Raw genomic sequence first — 26,250 nt, forward strand, 5'->3', positions numbered from 1 at the left:
TGCCGCACTTGGAGATGAGGGCCTTCATAAGGTTGCGTTTTGGAAAATTAAATGGAAGAATGTTGCTAAAGGTAAGTGTTTGAGCCAGATCATCTTTAGGTATCACTATGGCTCTGAAAGACTGTGATCTTGGATTCTATAAATTCTAAAGTAAAGCTGTAGTATGTCAGGAAGAGGTGATAGAAATAGGATATCTAGGTGACCACATTCTCAGAGCTTGATGTGTTTATTCATTTATGAAGGATTCCTGCTTAATGCTAGCGAGTTTACCAAAGGCTGGTATGGTTGTATAGAAGACAGCCGTGGCTGCTAACGCGCTAGTTCACAACCCCTGGTTGGTGGGGGAGACAGATAGTAAATAATTGGGGATTATACGTCACTTATGGCATGTGATCCTAACCCAGTGGGCGGTGATGGGAATCTGTAACCCAAAAGTGACTGAACTAGGTGGGTGGAGAGAGAGGGGCTCCAGGCTGGGCGTGGATGGGCAGGACACAAGGCAATAAACAATGCAAATGCATTTTAATTTTCTCGGATTATTGTCTTGTTTAATGGCAAGTCTTCAAATGAACAAATCTACAGAGATTTTTATTTTATAAATACATATACAATTTCTGTAGAATAGATTCTGAGAAGCGAGTAATATTTCTCCATCAAGGACAAATACAATTTAAAATTGGAGTTGCTGCTCAATTTTCACTTCCCTACCAGGGCTTTCTCACCTTCTTGAAAACATCAATATTTGCATTTTCCCCTTGTGATGGCTGAAGTTTTTTTCCTTGCTGTTTCAACTTACACTTTCCTGATTAATAGAGAAGCTCGTCATCTTTCCATACCTTGATTGGCTATTAGAATACTTTCTTCAGTTAATTTTCTTGGAGTGGGAATAAAGGGATGGAGAATAAACTGGGTGAGGTGACAGAGAGAGGAAGGAGAAAGGTGGGAGGGGAGATATAACAGTGAGGTGACATTCCTCTGTTTTCTTCCCATGTCCTCTTCCTTTCCCTCTCTCCACCTTTTTAAGGTAAAAGTAAGCCTTGACTTGGGTAACTTACAAGTTAAAGTTGCATTTCTAAGATGGGACACACCTAAGTAGACAGTCTTTAAGTAACAACACGATGCCAATGTGAATGAAAAATGAGATTTTCGACCCACTTCCAATAACACAAAGAACCGCTTGACTTGAATTCAACCAAAAGGAGGACCCAGCATTTACAAGTACGGAGGGACTTGACACGGAAGGTCACAAACTATCGGCTAGTGCATGGGCGGTGCTGGGCGCTCTCCCAGCCAATACACAGAGCCCCAGAGAATCAGCTCGTTTTCAGATGGTGCTGACCCGGGTAGAGGACCCGATTCAGCGTTAGGATTTTGCTGTTGGAAATATGCTTTCTGTTGGGGTTGGAGCCTCCAGCACGTCTCGTCTGTCCCTCCCTGCACTGTCACCCTCGCCCAGGTCCCACCGCCCCTTTCCTCCCAGGCCCAGCAACGCCAGGCGTTGTTTCTGAGGTCTCTGCCCAGGGGAGTCTGCCCTGGTGGGAGAGGCCCCAGGGGTCACCCCATGCCCACAGCCCGGTTCCTCGGTTCCTCGCAGCCCAGGCCCGCGCCTCCACCAATGGAGATGCTCCGGCCCCCTGGCCGCTGTTCAGAGAGGCTGCCCTTTAGTTCTGATGGAGACGCGGCCCGGGAGCAAGTGTAGTTTCAGCACCGGGTCGCCTCTCCCGGCTGTGGAGCGTGCTCTTCCGCATCCTGAGTGGGGCCTTTGTGCAGAGGAAAAACCGTTTTTAATACTTGAGTGTTAAATGAATAATTTATAGGAATGTAAAAATATTAAATCTGTTTTATTAAGTTTTTAATTTTGACTTATAAATCTTGTGTTCTATGTGAAAAGCTATTAAAATAAGAGCGAATAATTACACTTTTTTTTTTTAGAATAGTTCTTTAATTAACCCAACTTGGAAAAACCAGACATCCTCAAACAAGCAGTCCTGTTTACACATCTAATTTAACTAAATTCCTTGAACATTTATAAATACACCCATGTATTTAATAGATTGCATGTTCTTTTATAGAACTTTGACTGCCTTGACAGGGCAAGTTGAGAACACAGAGCAAATCTTATAAACCTGCTCCATCGAGTTTGCAAACGTATTAAAGCAGACGATTAAACATAAACAACTTCTCTGAAAAATTCCAACAATATTTACAAGTTTTCAAAAAATTTCTCTAAAATTTTCTAAAATTAATCGGACATTCAGGTTGGAATTACAAAGCTTAATAACCCGTCACAATCCCTAATACGCTAAATTCTCTTAAAATTAAAATACTTTAGTACCCGATACAGACCAACTGTCCCAGTGGTATAAAAGCTTTCTCCTAGATTTGACACAAAATTGTGAATGCTATGGGTCTTATTTATTTTATTATGCTTATAATTTAGTCTAGTCTTTTCAGGTCTGAAGACTCACTGCAGTGGGCGGGCTGAGGTTGGTTAGTGGGATGACAAGTCATGGCCAGGGTGAGGTCAGAGGAAGGAGGCGGGACATGGGCTTGAGGGCCGTATGCTCCTGTGACAATTCTGTGTCACCAACTGAAGACTCAGCTAATCTTCTAGGTCAAGGGGAGAACTCCAAATCCATGATTTGACCCAATACTGGTATCTGATGTGAGTCTTCACCTTTGTCCAAACTGTAATGAGCTTCATTCAATTAATTTCTCTACTGCTCTGTTTAAATCAGCATCCCTGTCATTCAGGTTGGAAAGTACCTAGGGGCAACACTACCCAATAGAAATGCGATGTGAGCCCCAATGTGAGCCATGTGTCACATTTTTTCAGATAACAACATTGATGGCATGAAAAGAAAGTGAAATTAGTTGTGTTTGTAGCACAGCCTTCCATCATGTATTTCATTTAACTCAGTCTATCCACGATATTATACTTTCAACATGTAATCCACATACAGAGCATTGTGTTCTAAATCACGTTCACTCTGCTACCGACCCCAGAGCAATGACGTTCGGATGAAGGGAGGGGCTGGGTGGCGGTCAGCCCAGCAGGTGTCAGGATGCATTTAACAGGAAGTCTTGACATTGCGGCCAGGGTCTGTGTGGCTGCACGTTTCCTCTCTCCTCCGGAGGAGTGAGCCTCCTGCAGGCAGACACCGTTTCCTCCTGCCTCCCACTCCTGCTGCATCAGCTGTTCCACTCCAAGGAAACACGCTCTGAGTGGATGAGTCTGACAGTCAGAGAACGGCTTCCGCCAGAGTGGCCCTCATTAGGCCTGACGGTAGGATGGCCAGTCCAGTACCTGCCACATTGTAAGTGCGTGGGGGGCCCGGGCCACCCGTCTCCACCAGGGTGGGAGGTCCAGATTCTGAGTCTCCAGGGTTCTCCTGGTCAGGGGTCCTCCCTCAGCCCATCGGCATCTCCAAGACCTCATTCCGATCCCTGAAGAGAAGTCTTGGAAGAGGTAGGAACCGCTCCCAGTGGCCAATCCCCTCGGGGCTGGGGAATGCTAAGGTAGACTGTTTACCAGGACACGTGGTCATCACTAGGTGTGAACTGGAGAATCGTCAGTGTGCTTGCCCTTCGACCTATGAAATTCACTTCTGGGAAAGTAGCTCAAGGGAATAGAGAAAAGGTCTGTATTAGTCAGCTTTTGTTGTCTGACAAACGCCTCCAAATCACAGTGGCTTGAACTAATAGCCACGTATTTAGCTCATGACTCTGTGGTCACCGGGTGTGTCTTCTTGTCTGGGCCAGCGCTGCCCATTTCAGCCGGGCTCGCTGAAGACCTTGCTCGGGGGTGAGGGCTGGTGCTGGGGGACCTGGGCTGTCTGGTGGTGGCCAGGCCTGCAGAAGGGATGGTAGTCACTGGCCGTGTGTCTCCTCACCCAGCAAGCTAGCCCTGCCTGTGGCTAAGGAGACAGAGTTCCCCGGAGAGCACGGGGCAAAGGGCCAATGTGCAGGCACTCGTGTGCGTCAGGGTTGCTAATGTCCTATTTGCCAAGCAAGTCACATGGCTGAGCTCCGCGTCAGCGTGGGAGGGCACTCAGTTACATGCCAAGAGGGCAGGAGGCAGGAGAGCAGGTGGCCAGGAGGCCATGGACACCTGAAGGAGAACTGCTGGCATTTCTGCAAAATCCATCTACAAAGGGAGTCAGACCTCCGTGGGTGGAGGTTCATCGCAGTGGTGTTTGTAGCACAGCCTTCCGTCATGCCAACTCAAATGCCCAACAAAGACAATAACAAATGCTGACACATGAGAATATATTTGGTAGCTGTCCTCTAGTAACAGAAAAGAAAATGCTTCTGTTATGCTGTTAAATGAAAAAGAGATAACACAATTTTATGTAACTATTTATTAAACTATAACTATTTACTAAACATTAATTCAACTAAATATAACTAAACAAAAATGTTAAATTTGTTTAGTTATTAATATAACTAAACAAAAATGGTAGAAAGGAATACACACAAATTTTAATAATCGTGTGTATTGAGGAATGATATCATGAGTCAGTCTTTTTGTCATTAATCAAAACGTCTGAACTATGACACCACACGTATATTTATGAAATTTACTTGAAATTTGGTCCAAGACCCACTTTCAACTTTCCATGTTTTTTAGGAAGAAATAATTTTGTACATCTCCAAGTGATTAGTACGTTATATTATAGACACTCAGAAAATGTGTTTCAGCAACATTTTCTTAGTATAAAGAAAAATTTTTACAATTTCTTCTTATGAAAGAATAATATAAGACTACAAGACCAAGAAGTAATTTAAGTATGTTCAGGGACCATTTTCATCTTCAGAATTAAGGATTATTTTAATTTCACATCATTGCGTTTTCTCTTTACTTTTCCTTTCAGTTTTAGCACTTAGGATTCCCTATTTTTAATTTTCATACACAGATTTCCTTAATCGATCATTATAATTAAGCATAAAGTCATAAGTTTCAAAGTCATACTTTGCCGGATCCTAGCGTTTTAAATTATTCATTCCACTTACTGTTTTTAGATTAGCTTTTCTTAAAAGTTCCAGTTTATTGTTGCTGTGTTTTATTTTGCGCAGATGAAAAGGCAGAAGAAAGGGAGGGCACTGCCCATTGAATCCCCAAGTTTGTTGATCGTACAGTTCATGTTGTGTGATGCTCTTGTGTCCTGACCGGACATCAATTTCTCCCAGAAGCTCTTGATTTTATTTCCTATAAACCTTGATGCACCCAGCGGATCCCAGCCAACCCTCGCCGTTTCTTCTCGGACCTTCACTTCTTAACTAAAGCCAGGTATTGACACACAACCTGTTTCCCAGGGAGCTGGCCGATCGGTAAAGTAAAGATCAGTGCGGCATGCCGGCCTCGCTGGAGCATTCCGGGCTCGTTTCCTCTGCGGTCGACGCGGAGGCCAGGTGGCAGCCTCCACACGGGTAATGGTTCTCTTCAGGCATTTCTAGAAGTTGCCTTTTCTACTCATTATCCAAGTCCAACTGTTTCAGGTGAGAAATTGGGCGTAGATCACATCTTCGTCTGTGCTAGCATCGCCAGGAAAGCAGTTGTGTTCAGTGCCTCTCATTGTCTAGACCCGCCAGGCTCTGACCCAGCTGCGGGGGACTCTTTAGGAAGGGAGCTGTTCATTACACAGAACAAGACCCTGCCACGGCCACACAGCCTGTATTTCCCTCCTCCCTCCCTCCCTCCCTCCCTCCCTCCCCCTCCTTCCCTCCCTCCTTCTCTTCCTCCATCCTTCTTTCATCCTTCCTTCCTTCCCTTCCTTCCTCCCTTCCTCCCTTCCTCCCTTCCTTCCTTCCTTCCTTCCTTCCTTCCTTCCTTCCTTCCTTCCTTCCTTCCTTCCTTCCTTCCTTCCTTCTTTCCTTCCTGGGCACACATTTCCATACGCTCTCTTCCAAGCCCTATCTATATAACCACGTGGCTGGGATATTGAGTGCTACACTGGATTTCATCAGTCTTATCTCTTGGAACCTGTGCAGTCTGCAGTCTATTTACCCTGATATTGTTTTGTTCCCTCCATATATATATATTTGTATTGATTTCAGAGAGGAAGGGAGAGGGAGAGAGATGGAGACATCAATGTTGAGAGGGAATCATTGATCAGCTGCCTCCTGCATGCCCTCACTGGAGACTGAACCCCGCAACCCAGGCCTGTGCCCTTGATGAGGACCCTTCAGCCACAGGCCGACACCCTATCCATTGAGCCAAACCGGCCAGGGCGCCCCACTTGCTCTTGCTCACTTTCCCCGGCTTTTAGGCCTCAGAGGGCCGTTCAGGAGCCTGAGCTGTTTACTCTTTGGATCTTCCTGTTCGTGTCACCGTCATGGCCGAGAGCTCTCCCTCCACTGCGTGTTTCACAACTCAAAATGCCAGCAGGCTTCATAGAACCATATTTGGAATTTCCCTCCCTCACTGCTTGAATGGCCTTTGTTTTTACTTCAGAGCATTTAGATATCTGATCAGAAGCATTTTGTGTGGATGGAAAGGAACAGATCAGCCACAGAAAGCAAGGGTCTGGGAGACATGTCAGCACAGGGCTCCGTGATCAAATCGAACGTGCTGACGGCCGGTTTTTATGAAAGACATAGTGGGGACACGTTTTGCTTTAATCTGCAGTTCACGCGCTGGTTTAAAGATAATGGTCAGAACAAGTTCTATCCAAAAAGCAGAAGGTCAAAGTGATGGGAAACCTAGTGTTGGGAAATGGGGGAAATGCGCTTGGATAGTGGTAGGGATGTAAATTGGTATAATCTTTCTGAAAAGCAATTTTACAATATATGGAAAGCCTTAATAATGGCCTAATCCCAATGACTCAGCAACTCAATTTACAAGATTTTACCCTAAGGAAATAATTCTGGATTTAAGCGAGGATAAAAGGATGTTCAACACAATCTGGCTAATGGTAACAAAATATTAGCAACAACGTGAACACCCAACAACAGTAGGTGGTTGAATAATACGCATTGTATAGCATAATCTGTAACTTTATGAAGTTATGCTTGGAAGAATATTTAATGATATAGAAAATGTGTAATATAGTAAGTGATAAAAAGCTGTTTATAATCCTATGTAATAAAAGGCTAATATGCAAATTGACCGAATGGCAGAATGACCAGTCACTCTGATGTGCACTGACCACCAGGGGGCAGATGCTCAATGCAGGAGCTGCCCTCTGGTGGTCAGTGTGCTCCCACAGCGGGAGCGCCGCTCAGCCAAAAACTGGGCTCATGGCTGGTGAGTGCAGCAGTGGTGACAGGAGCCTCTCCCACCTCCACTGCAGGCGGGTGGTAAGGAATGAGGGGTCCCAGACTGTGAGAGCCCTGGACTGTGAGAGGGATGTCTGCCTTCCAGCTTAGGCCCTCTAAGCCGGCAGGCGGACATCCCCTGAGGGATCCCGGACTGCAAGAGGGTGCAGGCCGGGCTGAGGAGACCCCCTCCTTCCCTGCAGTGCACGAATCTTGTGCACTGGGCCTCTAGTATATTATAAGACAGGTATCAAATTATAATGTTGTATACTCAAAAAGTAAGTATACATAGCATACTACTATTTTGGAGGAAAAAGTGTATTTATGCATAGACAACCAAAAAAAAGAATGTTTGTTTCTGGGTAGAGGCTTATGCATCATTTTTATATTCTTCATGCTTTCCTTTCCTTTTTAAATTTTCCACGATAAACAAGTATTCGTTTTGTGAGTAGGGAAAGTGTTATTTTAGAAAATGGTGGGAACTGGGAGGGCAAGGATCACTCAGAAACTGTTTATAAAGCATATATTTACAGTCACTGCAAGCATTCCCATTAACAGAGGGACATTAGCACTTGCAAAGGAGCTCGTGCAGGCTGTGTTGTGTGGATGTGTGTGCAGAACCCAGTGATCTTTATGCAAAAGGCATACACAGAATTAATAATCCGTACAGGTTTCTCTTTCCATAGATTGATTGACTTAAACAGTCTTTAAAAGCAGGATTTGGGGATGGTAAAATAAACAACGCAATGCGACGTTGTTTAGACCTCCCAAATTACGGTTTATTCCATCCATGTCCTTCACCCCCGGACTCTGGTGCAGAAGAGCTGTGGGGATTTCTGGGTGTGTCCCAGTTCATCTGTGTTCTGTTGGGGACGGGGGTCCAGGGAGGAGAGATCTGAGGAGCCGACGCTGCCCTGCAGTGTTTCGGGTTCAGCGGCACAGCCCCGGGTCCTAACAGTGGAGACGGAGCAGGAGAACTTGACCAACACTGACCCGCTTCCATGCATAAACGTCACACATGCAGCACAGCTGCCAGCTGTTTGGAAACATTTTCTTCTTTTCTGACTTAGTTCTGTAACGAGGACGGTCAGCTCAGATGGGGCACACCCCCCTTTCCCTCCTCTCTGCTCTGCTCCCTCCAGGACACCCTGGGTGACCTTCCTAACAGGTCACATGGGGTAAAATGCGCTCCCCTCTCCCCAGTGCGGCCTTCAGTTTGCTCGGGGGACCCATTGTCATTGCCCGGTGGGCTGAGCACACTCCTTGCCCGGCTGCTCTGTGAGCCGCGCTGGGCCGCTGCTGGCTCTAAACACCTGTTTCTGACTCTGGCGTATTCTCAGGAATCAGGGTTCACCTTCTAGAGGCCCGGGGGTGACGGGAGAGCCCCAGCCCCCTCTGAGAGTCTCCAGCGGCTCTTTCGCAGGATGACCCTGAGGGGTGCCCGTGGGGAGATGCCCTGCGGAAAGTGGTGGCAATGGGGATTTTCTGGGGGCCGGTGCTCTCCTCACCGCAGCTCACCTGGAAACATCACGGAGAGATCTGGTCTCTCTCAGGAAATATTGGGGGGGGGGTGTTTTGAGAAAGTCACTGGAAGTCATTGCATCACGTGCTGAGGGTGACAGTCTCCCCACCTCACGTGAGTGAAAGGCCAGCAGGAATCACACGCTTTGGCCGGTGGAGGGCAGCCTCCCCTCCATTGCTTTCTGGGTCTCCCCCCCTTCCTCCTCCTTCCTGGGATCCCATCAAACCCACGGCCGGGCGGGGCTGAGGGGCACCTCGGCGGGCACCCAGGGATGGTCCGCAGCCTGTGCAGGGCGTGGCACCGAGACATGGGTGATCCTAGACCCCGTCCTGGGCTGTCCTCCAGGCCCCCCGGGGGGACGCCATGACACGCTGCACAGCTGGCTTCATTCCTACCCGCCGGGCCCTGCCTGGAGTTTGTTTGTTTCCTGCGCCTCCTCCCCCAACCTGTGGGTGGGGTGCCGACGCTGCGGCTGGATTGGGGATCGCTTCTTAGAAGTCCTTCTTAGATCGTGCGTTCTCACTGTAGCAGTTGGTTTCTGGTTTTCTCTCTGTATCTTCCATTTTTCCTTTCTCTGGCTCCTTCCCTGAAATATAGACATGTTCCCAGATCTCCGCGGTCTTAAATGACCCCCACTTGGCCATAATGCAGCCATTCCTCCCCATGGCCCATTAGAGAGCCCTTTCTTCCTTCCTTCCTTCCTTCCTTCCTTCCTTCCTTCCTTCCTTCCTTCCTTCCTTCCTTCCTTCCTTCCTCCCTCCCTCCCTCCCTCCCTCCCTCCCTCCCTCTCTTCCTTCCTTCCTTCCTTCCTTCCTTCCTTCCTTCCTTCCTTCCTTCCTTCCTTCCTTCCTTCCTTCCTTCCTTTCCCTCTCTCTCTTTTAAAAAAAATATTTTTATTGACTTCAGAGAGGAAGGGAGAGGGAGAGAGATAGAAACGTCAGTGAGAGAATCATGGATCTGCTGCCTCCTACATGCTCCCTACTGGAGGTCGAGCCCACAACCCGGGCCTGTGCCCTGACCAGGAGTTGAACCCTGACCTCCTGGTTCACAGGTCGACGCTCAGCCCCTGAGCCACGGTGGCCGGGTCAGAGCCCTATTTCTGGACAGCACCTGCCTGGTCGCCATCCTGCCTCCCGTGCGCTCACTCTTCACAGTTCTCGATGCTCCGCCTTCTGCGCCCACACAACTGCCGCTGCTCATGTTTCCGCCCCTGTGACCTCTCTGTGGCCTCTCCGTGGCCTCTCCGTGGCCTCTCTGTGGCTGACGCGGCGTCACTGTGTCGTAGAGCCATGCTCTGGGTGTGGGAGACACCATTCCCCGTCTTCCTGTGCCTGGTGGGCCACGGCTTCCATTTCTTCTCCAGTGGATGCCCTTTGACCTTATCCTCCTGTCACTGGTGGCGTGATTTCCTCTCTCGAGAGCCCCTGGCAAGTGGCGGCCACATGCCCCGTCTGTGCACGACTTCCACATGGGTGTCCGGGCAAAGCCGCTGTCAGCCGCGGTTCTTTCTGCTCTAGGTCCACCGGCTGCTGAGGGGGTCCTGCTGCCCACGGGGCGCCAGATCCCGGGGCGGCACTCAGGGCCACTCCCGGCCAGGACTCTCACCACAGCCTCCACCACGTCGCGGTCACTGCGGCCACGCTCCCGGCGGCCATGTGACACCCTGTGCGCCTCCCTCGGCCCCGCGCCCGGGGCGGTTCCAGTGCAGGCCCTGCCCAGCGAGTGCCCACGCAGTACCTGGAGGGCATGCTCTGCTGTGGAGACACGTTTTCTCCTGCCGCTCAGTGGTCCGGCCCCATCACCGCCAGTGTCCTGCCCGGTCTCTCCCGGAAGCCCGATGCCCTTCGAGCTCCTGTGGCCCTGGCTTTACTGCGTTAGCCCATGCCCCCCGTGCAGTGCCCGTCACAGACCTCCTACCACCAGGTGCTTAGGAAACATGGAAGACTGTGTACCATGAAGCCCTGGGTACGAGAACTTGGTACCCAAATGAACATGTTAAAAAACCCCCACTTAAGAAAACATTTAATAATGAGCAAGCTGAAATAAACATGGGGAGCTGTTTCTATTTTCCACACTGGAGATCTGCTCCTAGAACCTACCAGCGCAGGTTAGGATCTGGATCTGACCCCCAAATTGTAAGGTATCGAAGTAAAACCAAATCAGGTTGAGAGATCGGGGTAGTCGTCTGCATATTAACAGTTGGCAATTTTCCACATAATCTGCCATTCCAACCCTGTCGGCCGTAACTGTATTTCTAACCGAACACCAGGTTGCTTTAAGGTATTAGGCCAATGGAGGCCTAACGCAGTTAATGGTTTTATGGCCAGATTAACTTAAGTATTAAAAAATCACATCTGACGGCGACGTAATGAGCATGGTTATGAAAAGGTGTTACGAATGTAGAATGATCTCCTCCCGCGTCAATCTGTGGTAACCGCGGCCTATGCCGACTTCGTCACCTGTCACCTGAGCATGGCGGCGGTTGAGTGGAGATCTTTGCTGCGTAGCAAGGCGATGTGTTTCTGAAAGTCTCCGGGCTCCCTGTGTTTTACGTGCACGTGTAATTGGTGTGCATGTCCGTGGAAACGTGGCATGAAGCCAAGGGAAGCTGTCATACTTCACGCGCAAAGCGAGGCCCTCCTGCGCCGCAGACGGAGATGAACGGGGGCCGCGTGGGGCGTGCGCTGTGGAGGGCGGGGAAGATGGTTTTTAATCTGCACGTGAGCTAGACTCCCGATGGCAGGTCGCACAGGAAACCCTGCTAATGAGCAGGCCGCGTGTGCAACCTTTTCCTTCTTCTTCCTTAAAGTGAAATGTAAAGTGTCAGGCAACTACCCGCGGCTGACTCCGGGGACGGGGAAGAGCTAATGATTGGCCTTGTGTTTACAATTAAAGTCTGATTTCTTTTCCTAATTTTGGTTGACTGGCCAGGGGTCCTCTGGACTCCTCAGAGGCCTTGTGGATCCTAAATAGATTCTGCTTCGACTCCCAATGACCACGCAATTAAAGGACCTCCGAATGCTACCCTTTAATTGTGTTTATGTTCATTTTCTCTAGGCCTTTGTTCTATAATCTACTTCTAGTACCGTCAGAAATTTATAATTTTGTGTTTGTTCTTTGGTGATATACCACCCCAATTTCCCAATATAGCCCTTCTTTATTACAGACATAACAACAACTAAGGAAATTACCAAGATGCCTGCATGAACTTGGGTGGAAACATGCGGTGGGAGAATGGACTTAACCAGGAGAGGATATGGGTTTGGTAACCAGCTCCGGCCCTGGCCTGATGGGATTAATGCCTTGATCCCTTTGCACTTAACCTCCTAGGTTTAGTTAAAGACAGACATTTTGTTTGTCTTCCAAAGTAAGGTTCTCTTTGTATTTTCTCTGGGAGTCTGTGCGTGAACTTGAATGGTCAGGTGGCTGGATAATGGAGAGCCAACCCTGTCCTTTCTGCCACGGAGGGTCCACTCTTGGGATTATTTCCCATCCCCCCATTCTCCCTTCAGGGCCCGATTCCCTGAGCCTTCCTGGGTGATGGTTAGTTAAGCTGATGATGGAAGAGAGTTAAGGGGGAGGCCCCATGGCAGGCAGGCCACGAATGTTCATTCTAACAGTGACCTCTAACAGGTTCCAAGCCCCTGAAGAATCACTCTGTTAGTGACTAATTAAGGCTTTTTCTGAGAGCAGCCAGGAAAGCAACTTCACCGTTGGGGATTTCAGGCGCACAGGCGCCCGGTGTCTGGCGGGCCTCTCACAGCCCGCCTGGCCCTCAGGCTCCGGAGAGAAGTGGCCCTTGAGGGAGGGAAAAGGGGAAAAGGCACTGATAGGGGTCATCCCAACCCCTAAGTAAAGGAAAGAATGTGTCATGCAAACCCAAACTCATTTGATTTCCTAACAGCCCTGCTTCCTAGTAAACCCCCCCTCAGAGGCGTGGGCCAGGACGTGGGGTGGGGTGGGAGGGGTTCACCTGACTGTGCAGGGCGGCCTCTGGGGCAAACAGGAATCAGCACTGTGAGCCCCCCTCTTTCCCCCTCTCCCTCACAGGAGGCACCTAATGAATGTGAGCCCCCTCTTTCCCCCCTCTCCCTCACAGGAGGCACCTAATGACTGTGAGCGCCCAGGGGCTGGAGGCAGGAGAGCTGAAGTGGAATAGCGGGAGAGGGGTGGTCGCTGTAAAAATGGGCGAAGGTGTAAAACACACTTCCAGGCGGGAGATAAGCAGAGAACAGGCTCATGATCAGAGCAGGCAGGAAAACAGCCCGCAGGGACGCATCTGCCAACCACGGAGGCCTCTGGAGATTTCAGAACCAGGCAGTTCCAAGTCAGGCAATAGCAGCGCCACCGGGATGCGTTTAACAATATCCACCAGCGGTTCTCTCTCCCCTGACATCGCTCTCCCTCCCTCTGCTGCCCCACCGACCAGTGAGCCCTCATGGAGGGCGGGACAGGTGCCACAGAGGTTTCTGAGGCGTGGCCTCGGGGGCACCGAGAAGATTTGGGGCACAGGTGGCGTTTGGTGGGAGGTTGGAGGAGAGAGGGCTTTCTCTTGCACGAGGAGAAGGTCCCTGGGCCAGGGGTGGCGGGAGGGACATGTGTGCAGAGCTGGGGCGCAGAGGGTTCTGGTCCTGCTCCCTGTGTCCCAGGGGCAGGTGGCCGGTGCCATCCCCAGAGGCTTGCACAGCTTTGCAGGGACCCCTGCGCCACAGCGGCCCCACACAGAGCAGAGGGTTCCCGGGTCCCCCGAGGCCCGCGGCTGCTACGGGGAGCCAGGGGGCCCAGGGCAGAAAGGGGTGCAGAGCCCACATTTGGGGCTTCCTGTGGCATCACCCGGGGGCAGAGGGCACATTCCAAAGGGGCTGGGCCGAGGCCATCTTGGAGGAAGGCGCTATCGATGAGGACATTTGAGTTAATATAAGAAACGTTTATGATGGGGGGTGGTTGGGGGTTATTGGGGGGATGAGGACACATTTGTAATACCTTCACCAATAAAGAAATTAAAGATAAAAAAAGAGAAAAGTTTATGAGATAAAGTTGTGGACCGTTTTTTGTGCCGGCTGCGAGTGGAGCCGGGATTTCCAGGCCCAAGAGCGTGCACCGGAGACAGTTATGGTCCCTCAGACGAGAGGAGAGCCGCTGTGAGGCGGAGGCCAGGGCCGGGCGGGGAGCTGGTGGGCAGAGAGGAAGCAGTCGCGTGGAAGTGAGTGGCGTTCGGAAAGCCGGGTGGGCTGTCCAGAAACCAGGTTTCAAAGGGCGTCACCGACTCCTCAAGCCCCAGTGAGACCCAGAGAAAGTAGCAGAGGGAGGAAGGAGAGGAAGGGTTGTGGTGGGTGGACAGCGGAGCGAGGGTGCCTTATTGGGAGCCAAAGAAGAGATTAAATTCGGGAGGATTTTCTAGAAGAAAAGGAAGACGTAACCCTAAGGGCTCTAGCTCCGTTCCTGAGAGCTGGGGCTGGAAGGACCTTCTCAGCCTCTTTGGGAAGAAAGGCCGAACCCCCTTCCTCAGAGCCGGCCCCCACACAACACACAGGGCCAGACCGTGTGGAGGGGCTGGAGCCCGGTTTCTTGTCCTCTTGTAAAAAGCGCACACGCAATTTTTACCGAATATAACCCCAGACAATAAGCGGTTTCATTTCAATCTATCAAAAGGGAAGTTTCTTTAGTTCATTCTCACAAGTATTTTCTGATTGAACCCAAGGTGGAGGAAGGAATACAGACACAGCTTTACATGCTAATTACCAGTGGCAGGTCCCTGTATTTGAAATTGACAATTAGGGTTTTCCTACCCAAAACCCAATGCCCCCTCCCCCAACAACCCCGGGTGCTACAGTTCCATGGCGGGCCAGTCAGAAGCAGTGTCTGTTGTCAAGGTCTCTTTGTCCGGTAGCTTTGCTTCTACTGCACTTTTTCTGACACACAGAAGCTAAGTTTTGGTTGGAGTATGTTCCAAGTTTCAAACTGTCACTGTAAATTTATTTAAAGTTTCTTTCATTTTATTTATAAAAGAAAAGAACCAATTCTTCACCATTCTGCATCTCCAAAGGCTCTGGCAAATATATAATCTCTTCCATTGAGACTCATAATGCCATCCTTGAGTAGAAATCGCCATTGGTTTTTACTTCTGAGTACCTTCTCACATTGGCATACAACCGCGTGTTCAGTATCAAAGACTTCCTGTCCCTCATCACTCAGGTCATCGTCACTATTGAGGGGCTCCTCTGCTACCTGCCCACCTTCAGCTCCATCTTTCTCTTTGTCTTCCTCCTCATCGTCATCATCGTCATCATCGTCTCCTTCCTCATCTTCATCTTCTTCTGATGATGTGTCCCCAGTGCCATCAACTTGCAATGCCAGCGGGGCCCGTTGTTGGGCAGGCTGGGCCTGTGGTCGCTGTTGGCCAGTTGCCGTTGCCTGCGCTGGTGCTGGTGTAGGTGCTGCCGCTGTTGTAGGCATGACTTGAGTCTTATTTCCTGTAAATAAGATTTGCTGAGGCTGGATGCTGACACCCGTCGGTGGTGAAATCCCGCCAGGAAGAGGGGCCAAAACCTGTTTTATGACAAGAGCCTGTCCTCCACCAGGCTGCATTGGTGGCATAACCTGTTGTTGTAGAACCACGGACTGCTGAGGCTGAACGATATACTGAGCGCCATTGGCGGCTCTGACCACTTGAAGAAGCTGGCCTGAATTTGTTAATATCTGTTCGACAGGAGTCACACCTGCAGGGCGTGCTAAGGGGGCCGCGGGAGCAGCAGCAGCACTCCTGTTGGATGCCTTCATACGCTGTATCAGCTGAGAACCAGGAGCAATGACTTGTGGTGCTGCGGCCTGTGGTGCTGCAGGAATAAGGACCCGCGCAGTCTGCGCTCGCGGAGGTACCGCAGGCTGTGGCTGAGCTTGCTGCTGCTGCTGGTGATGGTGGTGCTGCTGTTGAACTTGCAATAAAAGCTGCTGCTCTTCGGAAGGAAATCCATCGACTGCCCTAGACTGCATCAGTTTATTCTCCCATAGAGTTTTTAGTTCCATCAGAACTTGTTCATCGACTCCATCATCCAAAAAGATGTCTCTCACATCATTAATAACATCTTCGATCACGGATCTGTATAACTTAGGCACGGTGTTTGTATTTGCCGAGTTCGCCATTTCCACACACAACACAACCAAGAGGGGGCAACCCGAGAAAACAAGCTAAAAAACAAAACCAAAGGGGGAAAAAGAAAACAAAACACCGGAGAGTGACTCAAGCAAGCCGGGGACGGGGGGGGGGGGGGGGATGGTAAAACAAAATCGGATCCTGAAGTAGAGGGGAGCGGTGAGAGGAGGGAGTGGGCAGTCCTCCCGTGTTGTGGTCCAGCCCCAGCAGGTCCAGGGGTTCCCAAAGGTGTGTACGGAGTCGGTGAAGAATGAATGACACGGAGACAGCGTTCAGTTGATCAGCAGAGCCAGGTTCTCTTGCCAGGTCCTCCAGACAGGTTCTGTCTTTCTTGTCCTGTTACATCTGTATTTATACCAGTTGATTTTAATCCTATCCATTCTATTCCAAAGGTTAGGGCGTGTGTTAATCTAGTTCTGTTGAGTTTAATCCTGTCTAGGTTAATCTCTGTGTTCCATTATAAGGACTATTCCAAGATCTACTGCTAAGCTACAAGGAAGTGACTGAAGGAGATTATCCTACCCAGTAAAGGTTATGTCCTCCCAGCCCTGCTGCTTGCCTTCCCTGGGACTGCCCTGTGCCAGTGAGTCTCCAGGGGTACAGGCTTTGGTGCTTTCCCTGGCGGGCAGACCCCTGGGGATGCGGGCCCAACAAGTCCCAAATTTATTGGCAACAGTCTTAGTCCAAGTTCTTCATAAGTAGTACATGGTATTTCTGTAACACTAGGGGGTTTCACTGATTTATTCTCTTCCTTAGTCCTGTTAATCCCTAACTCCAGGGAAAAATCCCTTCCTGGGGAAACAACCTTTCTCGGGGTGGTGGCCTTGGTTGGAACACATAGCGCTAAGGAGGGGAGCAAAGATATTAAGAACAGTATGCCAGGTCCCTTGAAACATATGCTGTGCAGATGTTTCTTCCCTGCAGCGACTGTTGGACCGGCTTCCGGCAGAGCCCTTGAGCTGGGGACATGGGCCTTGTCCTCAGAACACTGCCCAGCCTCAGAGGGGCAATGTGTGAAAGGTAGTTCCAAGAACTTGGGGAACTACAGGTTCCCCTTTTTCCTTTTGTTGTAGAAAGCGTGAACTTTACATGGTAGACTGCAGAGAGCCATCGCCGGTCAGGGCCCAGGGAGGCGGGACTGAGGGGTCTCAGGGAAGGACTGGCATGTGCTGATCTTGACTCTTGGCTTCTTGACTCCTGAGGCTTGGGAATCAGGCGAGACTTGCTTGCACCAGGCGCCCACCCAGGAGAAGGGAGTGGACTGAGCTGGGGGACCCGCCACCCACAGGCCCGCCGACTTGGAGCTGAACATGGATGGAAACAGGTTCGCCTTGGCATACAAGTGTTGCCTGTGGCCAGACTCCCCTGGGGACGGGGCTGTGAGTGACGGAGAGAGGCTCCTGGATTAAGTGACCCCAGACGAGGGAGGCAAGACATTTGCTCCAGAAAAGGGCTCACGGCTGAGCCTGGGGAGGCCGGCGCCCACTCTGCCCCGGACCTGGTGTGGGAGAGAACCACACGTTTGAAACACCAGCGCCGGGACAGGGACCCCGCGGCTGGGCCCTGGGGGGAGCGCATGGTTCCTTTGTAGGAAGGGACGACCGGCTAAGAGCGGTTCTCAGCCTGTGGGGCGCGACCCCTTTGGCTGTCGAACGACCCTTTCACAGGGGCTGCCTAAGACCATCCTGCATATCAGATATTTACATGATGATTCATAACAGTAGCAACATTGCAGTTATGAAGTAGCAAGGAGAGTAACTTTATGGTTGGGTCACCACATGAGGAAGTGTATTTAAAGGGCCGGAAGGTTGAGAACCGCTGGGTAGAACCAAACATGCGGTGAGAAAGTGATCGGGGCCAGTGTCGTTTCTCCCAGGGTCGCTCTCTGCTGGAGACTCTGGTCTCTGGTGTGTGTTTCCCGCCTGCATCTGCGTCCCACCCGTCAGGAGGGAGTTCTCATTAGAGAGGCGGCGCTCTGATTCAGATGGGGAGGATTTCCTCCTGGGGGGCCAGCCAGGAAGGCCCCTCCCCACCCCCTGGGCTGGTGAGGTAGGAAGAGGGGGTGGAAATAAGAGAGCACCTCGTTTTGGGGGAGGGTAGGCCTGGGAGACCCAGTGGGGGAGGAGGGCTGCCCTGGTGCTTCAGTCTCGGGGATGTGTGGGGTGGTGCTGGCGACAAAGACAACTTGGGGCTCCGCTCTGCCGGCGCGTGGGGTGTGGGCTCCAGCTGCTGACCTGAATGGCCCCTATGCCCTCGGCTGGGGATGCCAGCATCCCCTTAGGGCAGCGGTTCTCAACCTTCTGGCCCTTTAAACACAGTTCCTCATGTGGTGACCCAACCATACCATTATTTCCGTGGCTACTTCATCACTGTCATGTTGCTACTGTGATGAATCGTCATGTAGATATCTGATATGCAGGATGGTCTTAAGTGACCCCTGGGAAAGGGTCGTTCGACCGCCAAAGGAGTCGCGACCCACAGGTTGAGAACCGCTGCCTGAGTGTGAGAGGGAGGCGTTCCCTCACGCTTTGTCCACTTGGTGACAAGTGTCCAGGCAGCATCGACGACGGGAGGAGGAAAGGCTCCGGCCCCCCCAATGCCTTCCGCCTGCGTAAGAGTGTGTCTCTGCGGCCCCGTCACCCAGAGAAGCGTTGCCGAGGCCTCCCGGGCACGGGCACCGCTCGGTGCTGGAAGCCAGACGGCGGCCCCTCCCCGCCGGGAGGACAGACGGCCGTGCGCACCGAGGGTCGCGGTCCAGCCGGACACGCTGAGAGATGTGTGCACGGGGGGTGGGGGTGGGGCTTCCCAGCTGCAGGCGCTCCCCAGCTGTGTTGGATTTTTTTTTTGGATGAGGGATTTTTGCAAGAGAACCATAGAGATATAGACTTGACAGGTTGATTTCAGCGAGAGCCTGAACCAGTGCCTAGAATTTCCTATCGCGGACTCCTTGTCCTATGAAGTAATTGAAGTGTTTATTGCTTAGGCCCGTGGTTGGCAAACCGCGGCTTATGAGCCACATGCGGCTCTTTGGCCCCTTGAGTGTGGCTCTTCCACAAAATACCATGTGTGGGTGCGCATGTACAGTACGATTGAAACTTCGTGGCCCATGCGCAGAAGTCGTATTTTGTGGAGGAGCCACACTCAGGGGGCCAAAGAGCCGCATGTGGCTCGAGAGCCGCGGTTTGCTGAGCCGCAGTTTGCCGACCACTGGCTTAGGCAATGTCAGTTTTCGGTAGCTTTCCACCACGTTCTTTGCCAGTTTTTGCATTAAAGCACGCCAATGAAAAAGCTAAAATTCTGCATTGTTTTGGCTGTGATTACCATTCTTTTTCACTTAATTTATGTAAAGAGAAAAAGAGATGGTTTTCTAACTTCAGAAAAAATGTCCTTTTTTTTTTCTTTTTCTTCCCTCCCTCCCTCCATTTCTTCTTTGCTCTTTGAATTATTTAAAATAATGTCAATAAAGTAAAAGCCAGTGGGTTTAATATTACCTTGTTGAATTAATTTATATTCATTTTCAGCTAACAAATGAACAGTGAGTAAAGTTTCCTATAATAAGCAAATAAGCATAGTTATTAACCTCAAGGTTATGAAATGAAATATCACTTATAAACCAGAACCTCGCAGGAGAACTCCTTGAATATGGCCGACCCAGGGTTCAAGTCTGCAGCGATGAGACGGGGCTTACGCAGAAAGACGATAAGAAAGCCTTCACTTCAACTCGGGTGACATTTATGTCCTTAGTGTGAGTTGCGAATACCCTGCATTACTTATCTTCATCTGAGCTTTCACCGTGGGCACCTGAGTTTTAAATATCCTGCCGCTTCCCCCTTATCTTCATCGTAAACTGTGCAAGGCTCGCGCAGCGATTTGTGTTCGCAATATTCTCTCGCTCTCCTGCTGCTAGAAGCTGGGATCCCTATTTTAACTTGAGTTGGATTGAGACTCTGGTTAGGAAGTTGGGCTTATACATTCTACGGGTCACAGGTCGTCATCTTTTTCTCAGCGACTTGCAAGGGAACGTCATGTGTGAACACATTAGCCCTTTGTCATGTGTGCTGCAAACATTTTGCTCTATGTGCTGTGTGTATGTTGAGCCTGCAATAATTTTTGCTTTAGAGAATTTTTATGTTGTCAGATGAACAATCTTCTGATGTTATCGTTTCTGGCTTTTTCCTAGTAGATATGGTTAAAGAGACTTCCTTCCCACCAGGATTATAAAAGCAATGAATACATTTTCTTCTATTATTGTCATGGCTTCAGAGGTAACTTTATAATCTTTGATTCATCTGGAACTTATTGTGGCATAAAAATAAGTTAGGAGTATAGGCATATTTATTTGGGAAATAGGTAGTCTACTATTTCGATAAAATTTACTGGGTTTATCTTTCTCTACTCCTTCGGTGCCACCGTAACCCCACACTCATTTTCACACCTGGTTCCACCTGTGGAATTTATATTCGATGTCACGCATCTGTCCAGCTGGGTACTGGCGCCACCCTCTCACTGTAACGGCGACTACGGCTTTAAGGGCATATGATAATTGGTAGGACAAGCTCTCCCATGTAATCCTACCCTTCAAGGGATGTCTTGGCCCTTCTCGCATCATGTTCTTTCAGGTTGTATGAACAGTGCTTACCTAGAGAAGAGGCATAAAACGAATAAAAATAAAAGAGAGAAAAATAGCGTGTACTACAGCAGGCATTAAAAAGTTAATTAATCGGTAATTTCCAGGAAAACAAACTGCAAAACCCCACGCGCTTGCATAACCAAGCCAAACCCCAGGACACGTGGGCTGAGGCTGGGCAGGCTCCCGCCTTCCACCTCACCGCACGCCGAGGCCGCCCTGGTGCCGGGCCAGCGCCCACCGCCCAGCCTGTCCCCTCCCACGGCGAACGCAGCTCGTGACGAAGCGCCCCAGAATGTCGGTGACGCTTTCATGGCTGTTGCTCACGACGTAGTGGGGAGACATGCTTTCCTTCCCGTCTCTGGCTCCCGCCTCACGCAGTGCTTTGCTGGATGCGCCCTGGTTCACACCGCCCTTCCATGTCGCGGGTCCTGCCCGGGACGGTTCATGACGCGAAGGCCCGCGTCACCTACAGCTCAGCCCCTTCTCAAAGCGGGTTCCAGCACAGAGACCCTGCGGGCTGCTCTGCAAAAAAAAAAAAGGTTCCCTGGGCAAAGGAGTTTGGGAAACAAGAGGTGAGATGGACATGTGCATTCAGACATATCTATTTGCAGTGCGAAGGGACTTAGAAAACTGCCAAGTCCTCTAATAAAGGCCTCCCTAGACCTGCCCCCGTGTTTTCCAAACTTATTTGACCAGGGAAGGTATGTTCCCTCTGGACACAACTGGGACGTGCTGAGCCACCAGAGTGGCCCAGGCACCGGCTGCGGGGGGGGGGGGGTGCAGAGCCCCGAACACCTCCCAGACCTCTGGCTTGGATGAGTGCACGTTAGTGTTGTCACTGAGTGGGGTCGAGAACAGACACGGGGGGCCATGCCAGACCCACTGCGTGTCGGAGCCTCTGGAGGGTTGCGTGGAGATGGTCAGCGAGGGGCGCGCCGGCCGGGGCCCAGGCGGGAGGTCAGCCCCGAGGAGCGGTGGTGCCACGCGTGCTCTGGATTCCAGAGTGCTGTCTGAAAGGCCCATGGAAAGTGCACGGATGTTCCCTGAAGGGTCAGCAGTACATCACTGACACTCGCCATGGAGCCTCAGTTGCTTGCTTTCCGGTAAAGCACAGATCAGCCCCTTAGGGATGGAAAGGAGAACTGATGGGTTTTGAGGGGAGGGCCAGCGAAGAAGCAGTCTGAAGTGGTGATTTCCAACCTTTAGAGGAAATCTTTTACTTACTTCTGTGAATCCTCACCCGCGGATATTTTTCCATTGATTTTAGGGAGAGTGGAAGAGAGAGGGAAAACAGACAGAAACATCGATGTGAGAGAAACACATCGATGGGTTGCCTCCTGCATGTGCCCCGACCAGGGCCTGGGCTTGGGAGGAGCCTGCAACCCAGGTACGTGTGCCCTTGACCGGAATCAAACCCGGGACCCTGCGGTCCACAGGCCGACGCTCTGTCCACTGAGCCTAATCAGCCAGGGCTGGGCCTCTCTTTAATGCTAATTTTTTTCAAACCTTTCCACTGTCCGCACATTCTAGGCTTACTATTCTTGGATTGAGAAACTATGTCCCGACCGAAACTCGAGTGAATGACCTCGGAGAGGAAGGGGTGCGCCCTGAGGGAGCAGTGAGTTTGCTCAGCTCGCTGCCCGCAGCGCTCACAGGGACTCCGAGCCCGGACCCCTGCTTCCAGACCCTTGGACTCGGGCAGACACCGCGCTCCCACCCTACGGGCTCGTGACAAAGTGGAACCAGAAGCCGCGGGGTGGGGTGGGGGGAGAGGCCGGCACGATTTGTAGGTCCAGCGTCTGGCATCTTTCCAGCCTGGGACCATTTTAGCCAAAACCGCGCTCTCTGCCTGGCTCCCCGTCACTAACCAGGCGGCTTCCCAGGAGCTCCCTGCCTCCGTGGCCTTAACTATCACAAGGGGCGACAGCGGTAGCTCTTCTCGCCTCCTCGGCCCAGGAGCAGGTCAGGAAGAGAAATGGCTGTGAAGCCAGAGGAGGGGAAAGTGCTCTGAGACGCGGGTTTCATGGCTGCATTTTAATGTGGCTCTCCGCTGGGGCCCCTGAAGGGAGCAGCCCCCCGGGAAGGGGGGCAGTCATCAGGCTCGCCCTCGGGTGGCTCCATTTAACCTGGCGCTCAAGTTGATTAGCGTATTGTCTGGAGATTGCAGGAACTTCAAGCTCTGCTCCAGCTTTCCCCTTTTGATATAATTTTAATGAGATTTCCCCCTTTCTTCTATTGCATGGCAGGCGACCGCGAGAATAAATATAAAGAAGTTTTTAAAAATGCAGGAAACAGGAGGGCCGGGGAGATGGAAAGCGCAGGGGGTCCGGTGGGGGACGGGCGGAAGGCTGTTCTCAGATCCGCACGGGTCTCCTGATGGCTTTGCAATTCCTGGGGGCACGTCCTCATGTGCCAGGCGCTCGGCAAGATAAGAGAGGACGCCGACCAAGGCTGCTGCGAGAAACGTCTATTTAAAGAGTTTAAAAAGTGCCACATTCCCTACAAGAAGCTCCCGCTCTGGCCCAGGCCTCCAGGAGTTTCCTCTGTGTTGTACAAGCCAGGCGAGTCCAGCCTCTCCCCACACGAGGGCCTCTAGCATGTTTCTCTCGTGTGCGATGATTGGAGGGGCGTGGTTTCCATGCGGCCCATCAGGTAACACGTAAAGCCATTGTTCCTGAATTGAGGTTGTTATTCTGAATTAATCGAGGCGACCTTCGCGAATGCTAGTAACTGTCACTGACCAGCATGTCACTGGCTGGGGAGGGTTGGTTCGTTTTCCTTTCCCGGGAAGGAGTGTGTGTGTGTGTGTGTGTGTGCACGCGTGCACACATGTGCGCATGTGTGTATGTTGAAGTGGGGGGGAAGAGTGGGGTCACTCGTTAAGGCCAGTAGCTTGGAGGAGTTAGGCTAGACTTTGAACCCCAGTCTGAGTCTTAGTCAAGCTCTTCCCTGTACCAAGTTGACTCAGAGGTGGCACAAGTTCCTACTCGTGTTTCCACTCCGAAGGGGCTGCCTGGGGCTGGGCGCAGGGAGCCGATCGCTGAGAGTCGAGGCAGGAGAGGCTGGGCGAGCGCGTCCCATAGGCAGTGCCTGTGCCTTCCCTCGGTGAGGAGCCCTCCTGCACCGCTTCCCCATTCACTGCCCGAGGCTTCTTTCGGGGCAAGTCCTGGGGCTCGGGGGGAAGGAGGAGAAGCAGAACGTGTGAGCACAGAGAGAACGCCCTCGGGCCTGGACATCCGAGATGGGAAGGTAGGGTCCCCAGTGACCTGGGAAGCCCCCAACCCCCTCCAACGTTCCATAAATCCTCTCATCGCCTGCTGGTTAGCGGTTTATTCGTGCACAGGAGTGAGTCTATTTGGGGTGGAACCTTCCAGGAACTGAGTGGAGTCCCTTTTGCTGAAGCAGGACAGCCTGTCCCTGGGAGGAAGGCGCTGTGTTCCCGTGAACTGGGGAGCTACCGCTGCTGTAAGGACAGCCGCTGGCCCTAGCAGGACAGGAACAGCCTGGGTAGAGTGTGGCCAAAGGAGTGGGCAAAGGCTGCCCCTGCAGACGCCATCGGGACACCAGGGGGCACATCCCTGGCGTGGGGGAGTCAGATCACGGACGACTCATGGCCAGGGGTGTGGGCATGACGTTCACCAGGTCACTGTCTGCTTTTCTCATTATTTAGGAAGAACTGTAGGGCTTTCTCTCCGGAAAGAAATGACTCTGACGTGACTAACTCTGCTCTGCCGAGTTTTCTCACTGTTCACTGAGCCGCTCACGGCTGCCAGCACCGGCCCCGTTGTCAGCTCACATCCTCAGAGTGTTCGGTACAAAGAGGCCGGCTCCCCTGGCTCCAGGCGCCAGCCCAGCGGCTCGGTCCTGACTGTACATGAGAATCCCCGGAGGGACTATTAGCAGCGCCGATGGCTGGGCTCTGCCCGCAGGGAAGCTGGTTTAATTGGTCGAGCTGGGACCCTCGCCCTGGAATTTTCCAACGGCTCCCGAGGGTCGTCAGGAGCAGCCGGGACGGAAGGGCTGCTCGGATGGTTGACTCATCCTGCATGCCCGCCAGCTCCCCCGGCTCCGGGCTGTGCCAGCGCTCGGGTGGCGCCGTGTGCATTCGAGGGAGCTGCCCTCTGCCAATGTGCGCCACTCCGGCGGGCACAGCCCCGTGGGCACAGGGCTCGGGGAGCAGGGCCCAGTCCGGTCTCAGGTCCCTGGAGCCTCCTGGTTTGGTTCTGTTGCTCCTCAGGGTCCCTCCTGGCCTGGGCCTCGGGCAGTGGCACCCGGTAAAGACGTTCAGGAGAAACGTCTGCAACGGGAGTCTGGAAGCTCGACCGATCTCCTCAATCGAACTCACGAAAAGGTTTAAAACAACCACTTGACGTCTCTGAAACTGTCCCAAGGGCACGCAGCCCACAGAGACATGTTGATTTTAGAAAAGCTACGTCTCTGTCAGAACAAGGAGTTGTGGCATTTGAGCCCCAGCCCATGCGTCCCTTTTGCACTCAGCTCAGTGTGATGGACGCCCAGCTCCGTCCTGCTGGGAGCTGGGTGCCCCCTGGCAGCGTCGCCCTGAGCACCTGCGGGCTCCCTGCTCTCCCGCTGTCCTTGCTGGCAGGCGAGCCTCAGACACTGGCTCCTGGAGCCTGGTCCCCGGGCTGTAAAGCATAGGGACCGATGGGAGAGGCCCTGGTGGCCGGCTGGCCGACGCCACCGCTGGGACCCGGGGAGCCCCGCACCCACCCCAGGTGGTCAGTGAGGGCGCCGTTCCCTGGTCTGCCCAGCTGGCGAGTCGCCCGCAGGGGCCGAGCCTTCCCAGCTGAGGCCGAGAGCCGCGGAGCAGAGACAGAAGCCTCTGCTGCGTGCGTACAGCGGATGGTCTTGGTTTGCCCCGGAGTCGGAGGGGCTGCTACGCGGTAGGTCACCCGAGTGGCTCCGGTGGCGATGGGACTGTTTTCCATAAGCGAGTGGCACCTTCCTGGCCTCCTGGATGAGGAGAGCAGGTCCCGGGCCTGGTCACGCAGGGCAGCCTGGTCCACAGAACTCCCTGGCGGGCTTCTCCGTGGTTCTGTTCCCCTCTGCAGCATGTGAGTCACAGCGCAAGCCCTGGGCTCCTCAGTGCGACCGAAGATCTGAAGGAAGAAAACGTGCTTTTAATTATTTGCAAAACATCGCTATTTGGCTGGAAAGCATTACTGCAGAACTCGTCTCATTTTTGTCCCCGTAAGAGGTGCATCATATACAGTACCGGCTGGCAAACCAGGAAACCTGGGCTGGAGTCTGGCTGCAGGACTCTGGACCCGCCATTTCAATCCCGCAGCCTCGGGAATGTTCTAAAACCCCAAGGCTCCTGACTGGGCAGTTGTCAGAACCCTCCCAGGGCTAACATTCGAGATGACTCCTGAAGGCCCGGTAGCTTCTAAGTTTTCCTGCCTTTTGGACAGAATTTGGCACCGTCTTCCGGTATTTAGCAGACCCTTGGGCCCAGGAGTTTCACTGGTACACACCTAGCCAAGAGGAGGCTTGCGTATGTTCTCGAGGTAGTTCAAGGTGTTTGTGATTGTTTGACATCAGAAAATGTTAGAAGCAACCTAAATCCATAGGGCAGCGATTCAATAAGCAATGACACATCTTGTTTGTTTGTTTGTTTTCATGTCACCAGTTTTTAATGGGCTTTTCCTTTACAAAAACACCTGACCA

General features: G+C 51.9%; 1 protein-coding gene across 1 annotated transcript; it reads right to left on the reverse strand.

Annotated features, from left to right (window-relative positions):
- Nucleotides 1–14,696: 14,696 nt before the first annotated feature.
- On the reverse strand, nt 14,697–15,999 carry LOC132239103 (transcription initiation factor IIA subunit 1-like). The gene has a single exon (XM_059704947.1). It carries the CDS (start codon nt 15,920–15,922, stop codon nt 14,804–14,806), a length of 1,119 nt encoding a protein of 372 aa, XP_059560930.1. The 5' UTR covers nt 15,923–15,999; the 3' UTR covers nt 14,697–14,803.
- Nucleotides 16,000–26,250: the final 10,251 nt, after the last annotated feature.

This window comes from Myotis daubentonii, chromosome 8 (genome assembly GCF_963259705.1).
Source record: "Myotis daubentonii chromosome 8, mMyoDau2.1, whole genome shotgun sequence".
Taxonomy (NCBI): domain Eukaryota; kingdom Metazoa; phylum Chordata; class Mammalia; order Chiroptera; family Vespertilionidae; genus Myotis; species Myotis daubentonii.

Coding starts and splice junctions, on each gene's coding strand:
- LOC132239103 (XM_059704947.1), bottom strand. CDS start 15,922: ATGGCGAACTCGGCAAATACAAACACCGTGCCTAAGTTATACAGATCC.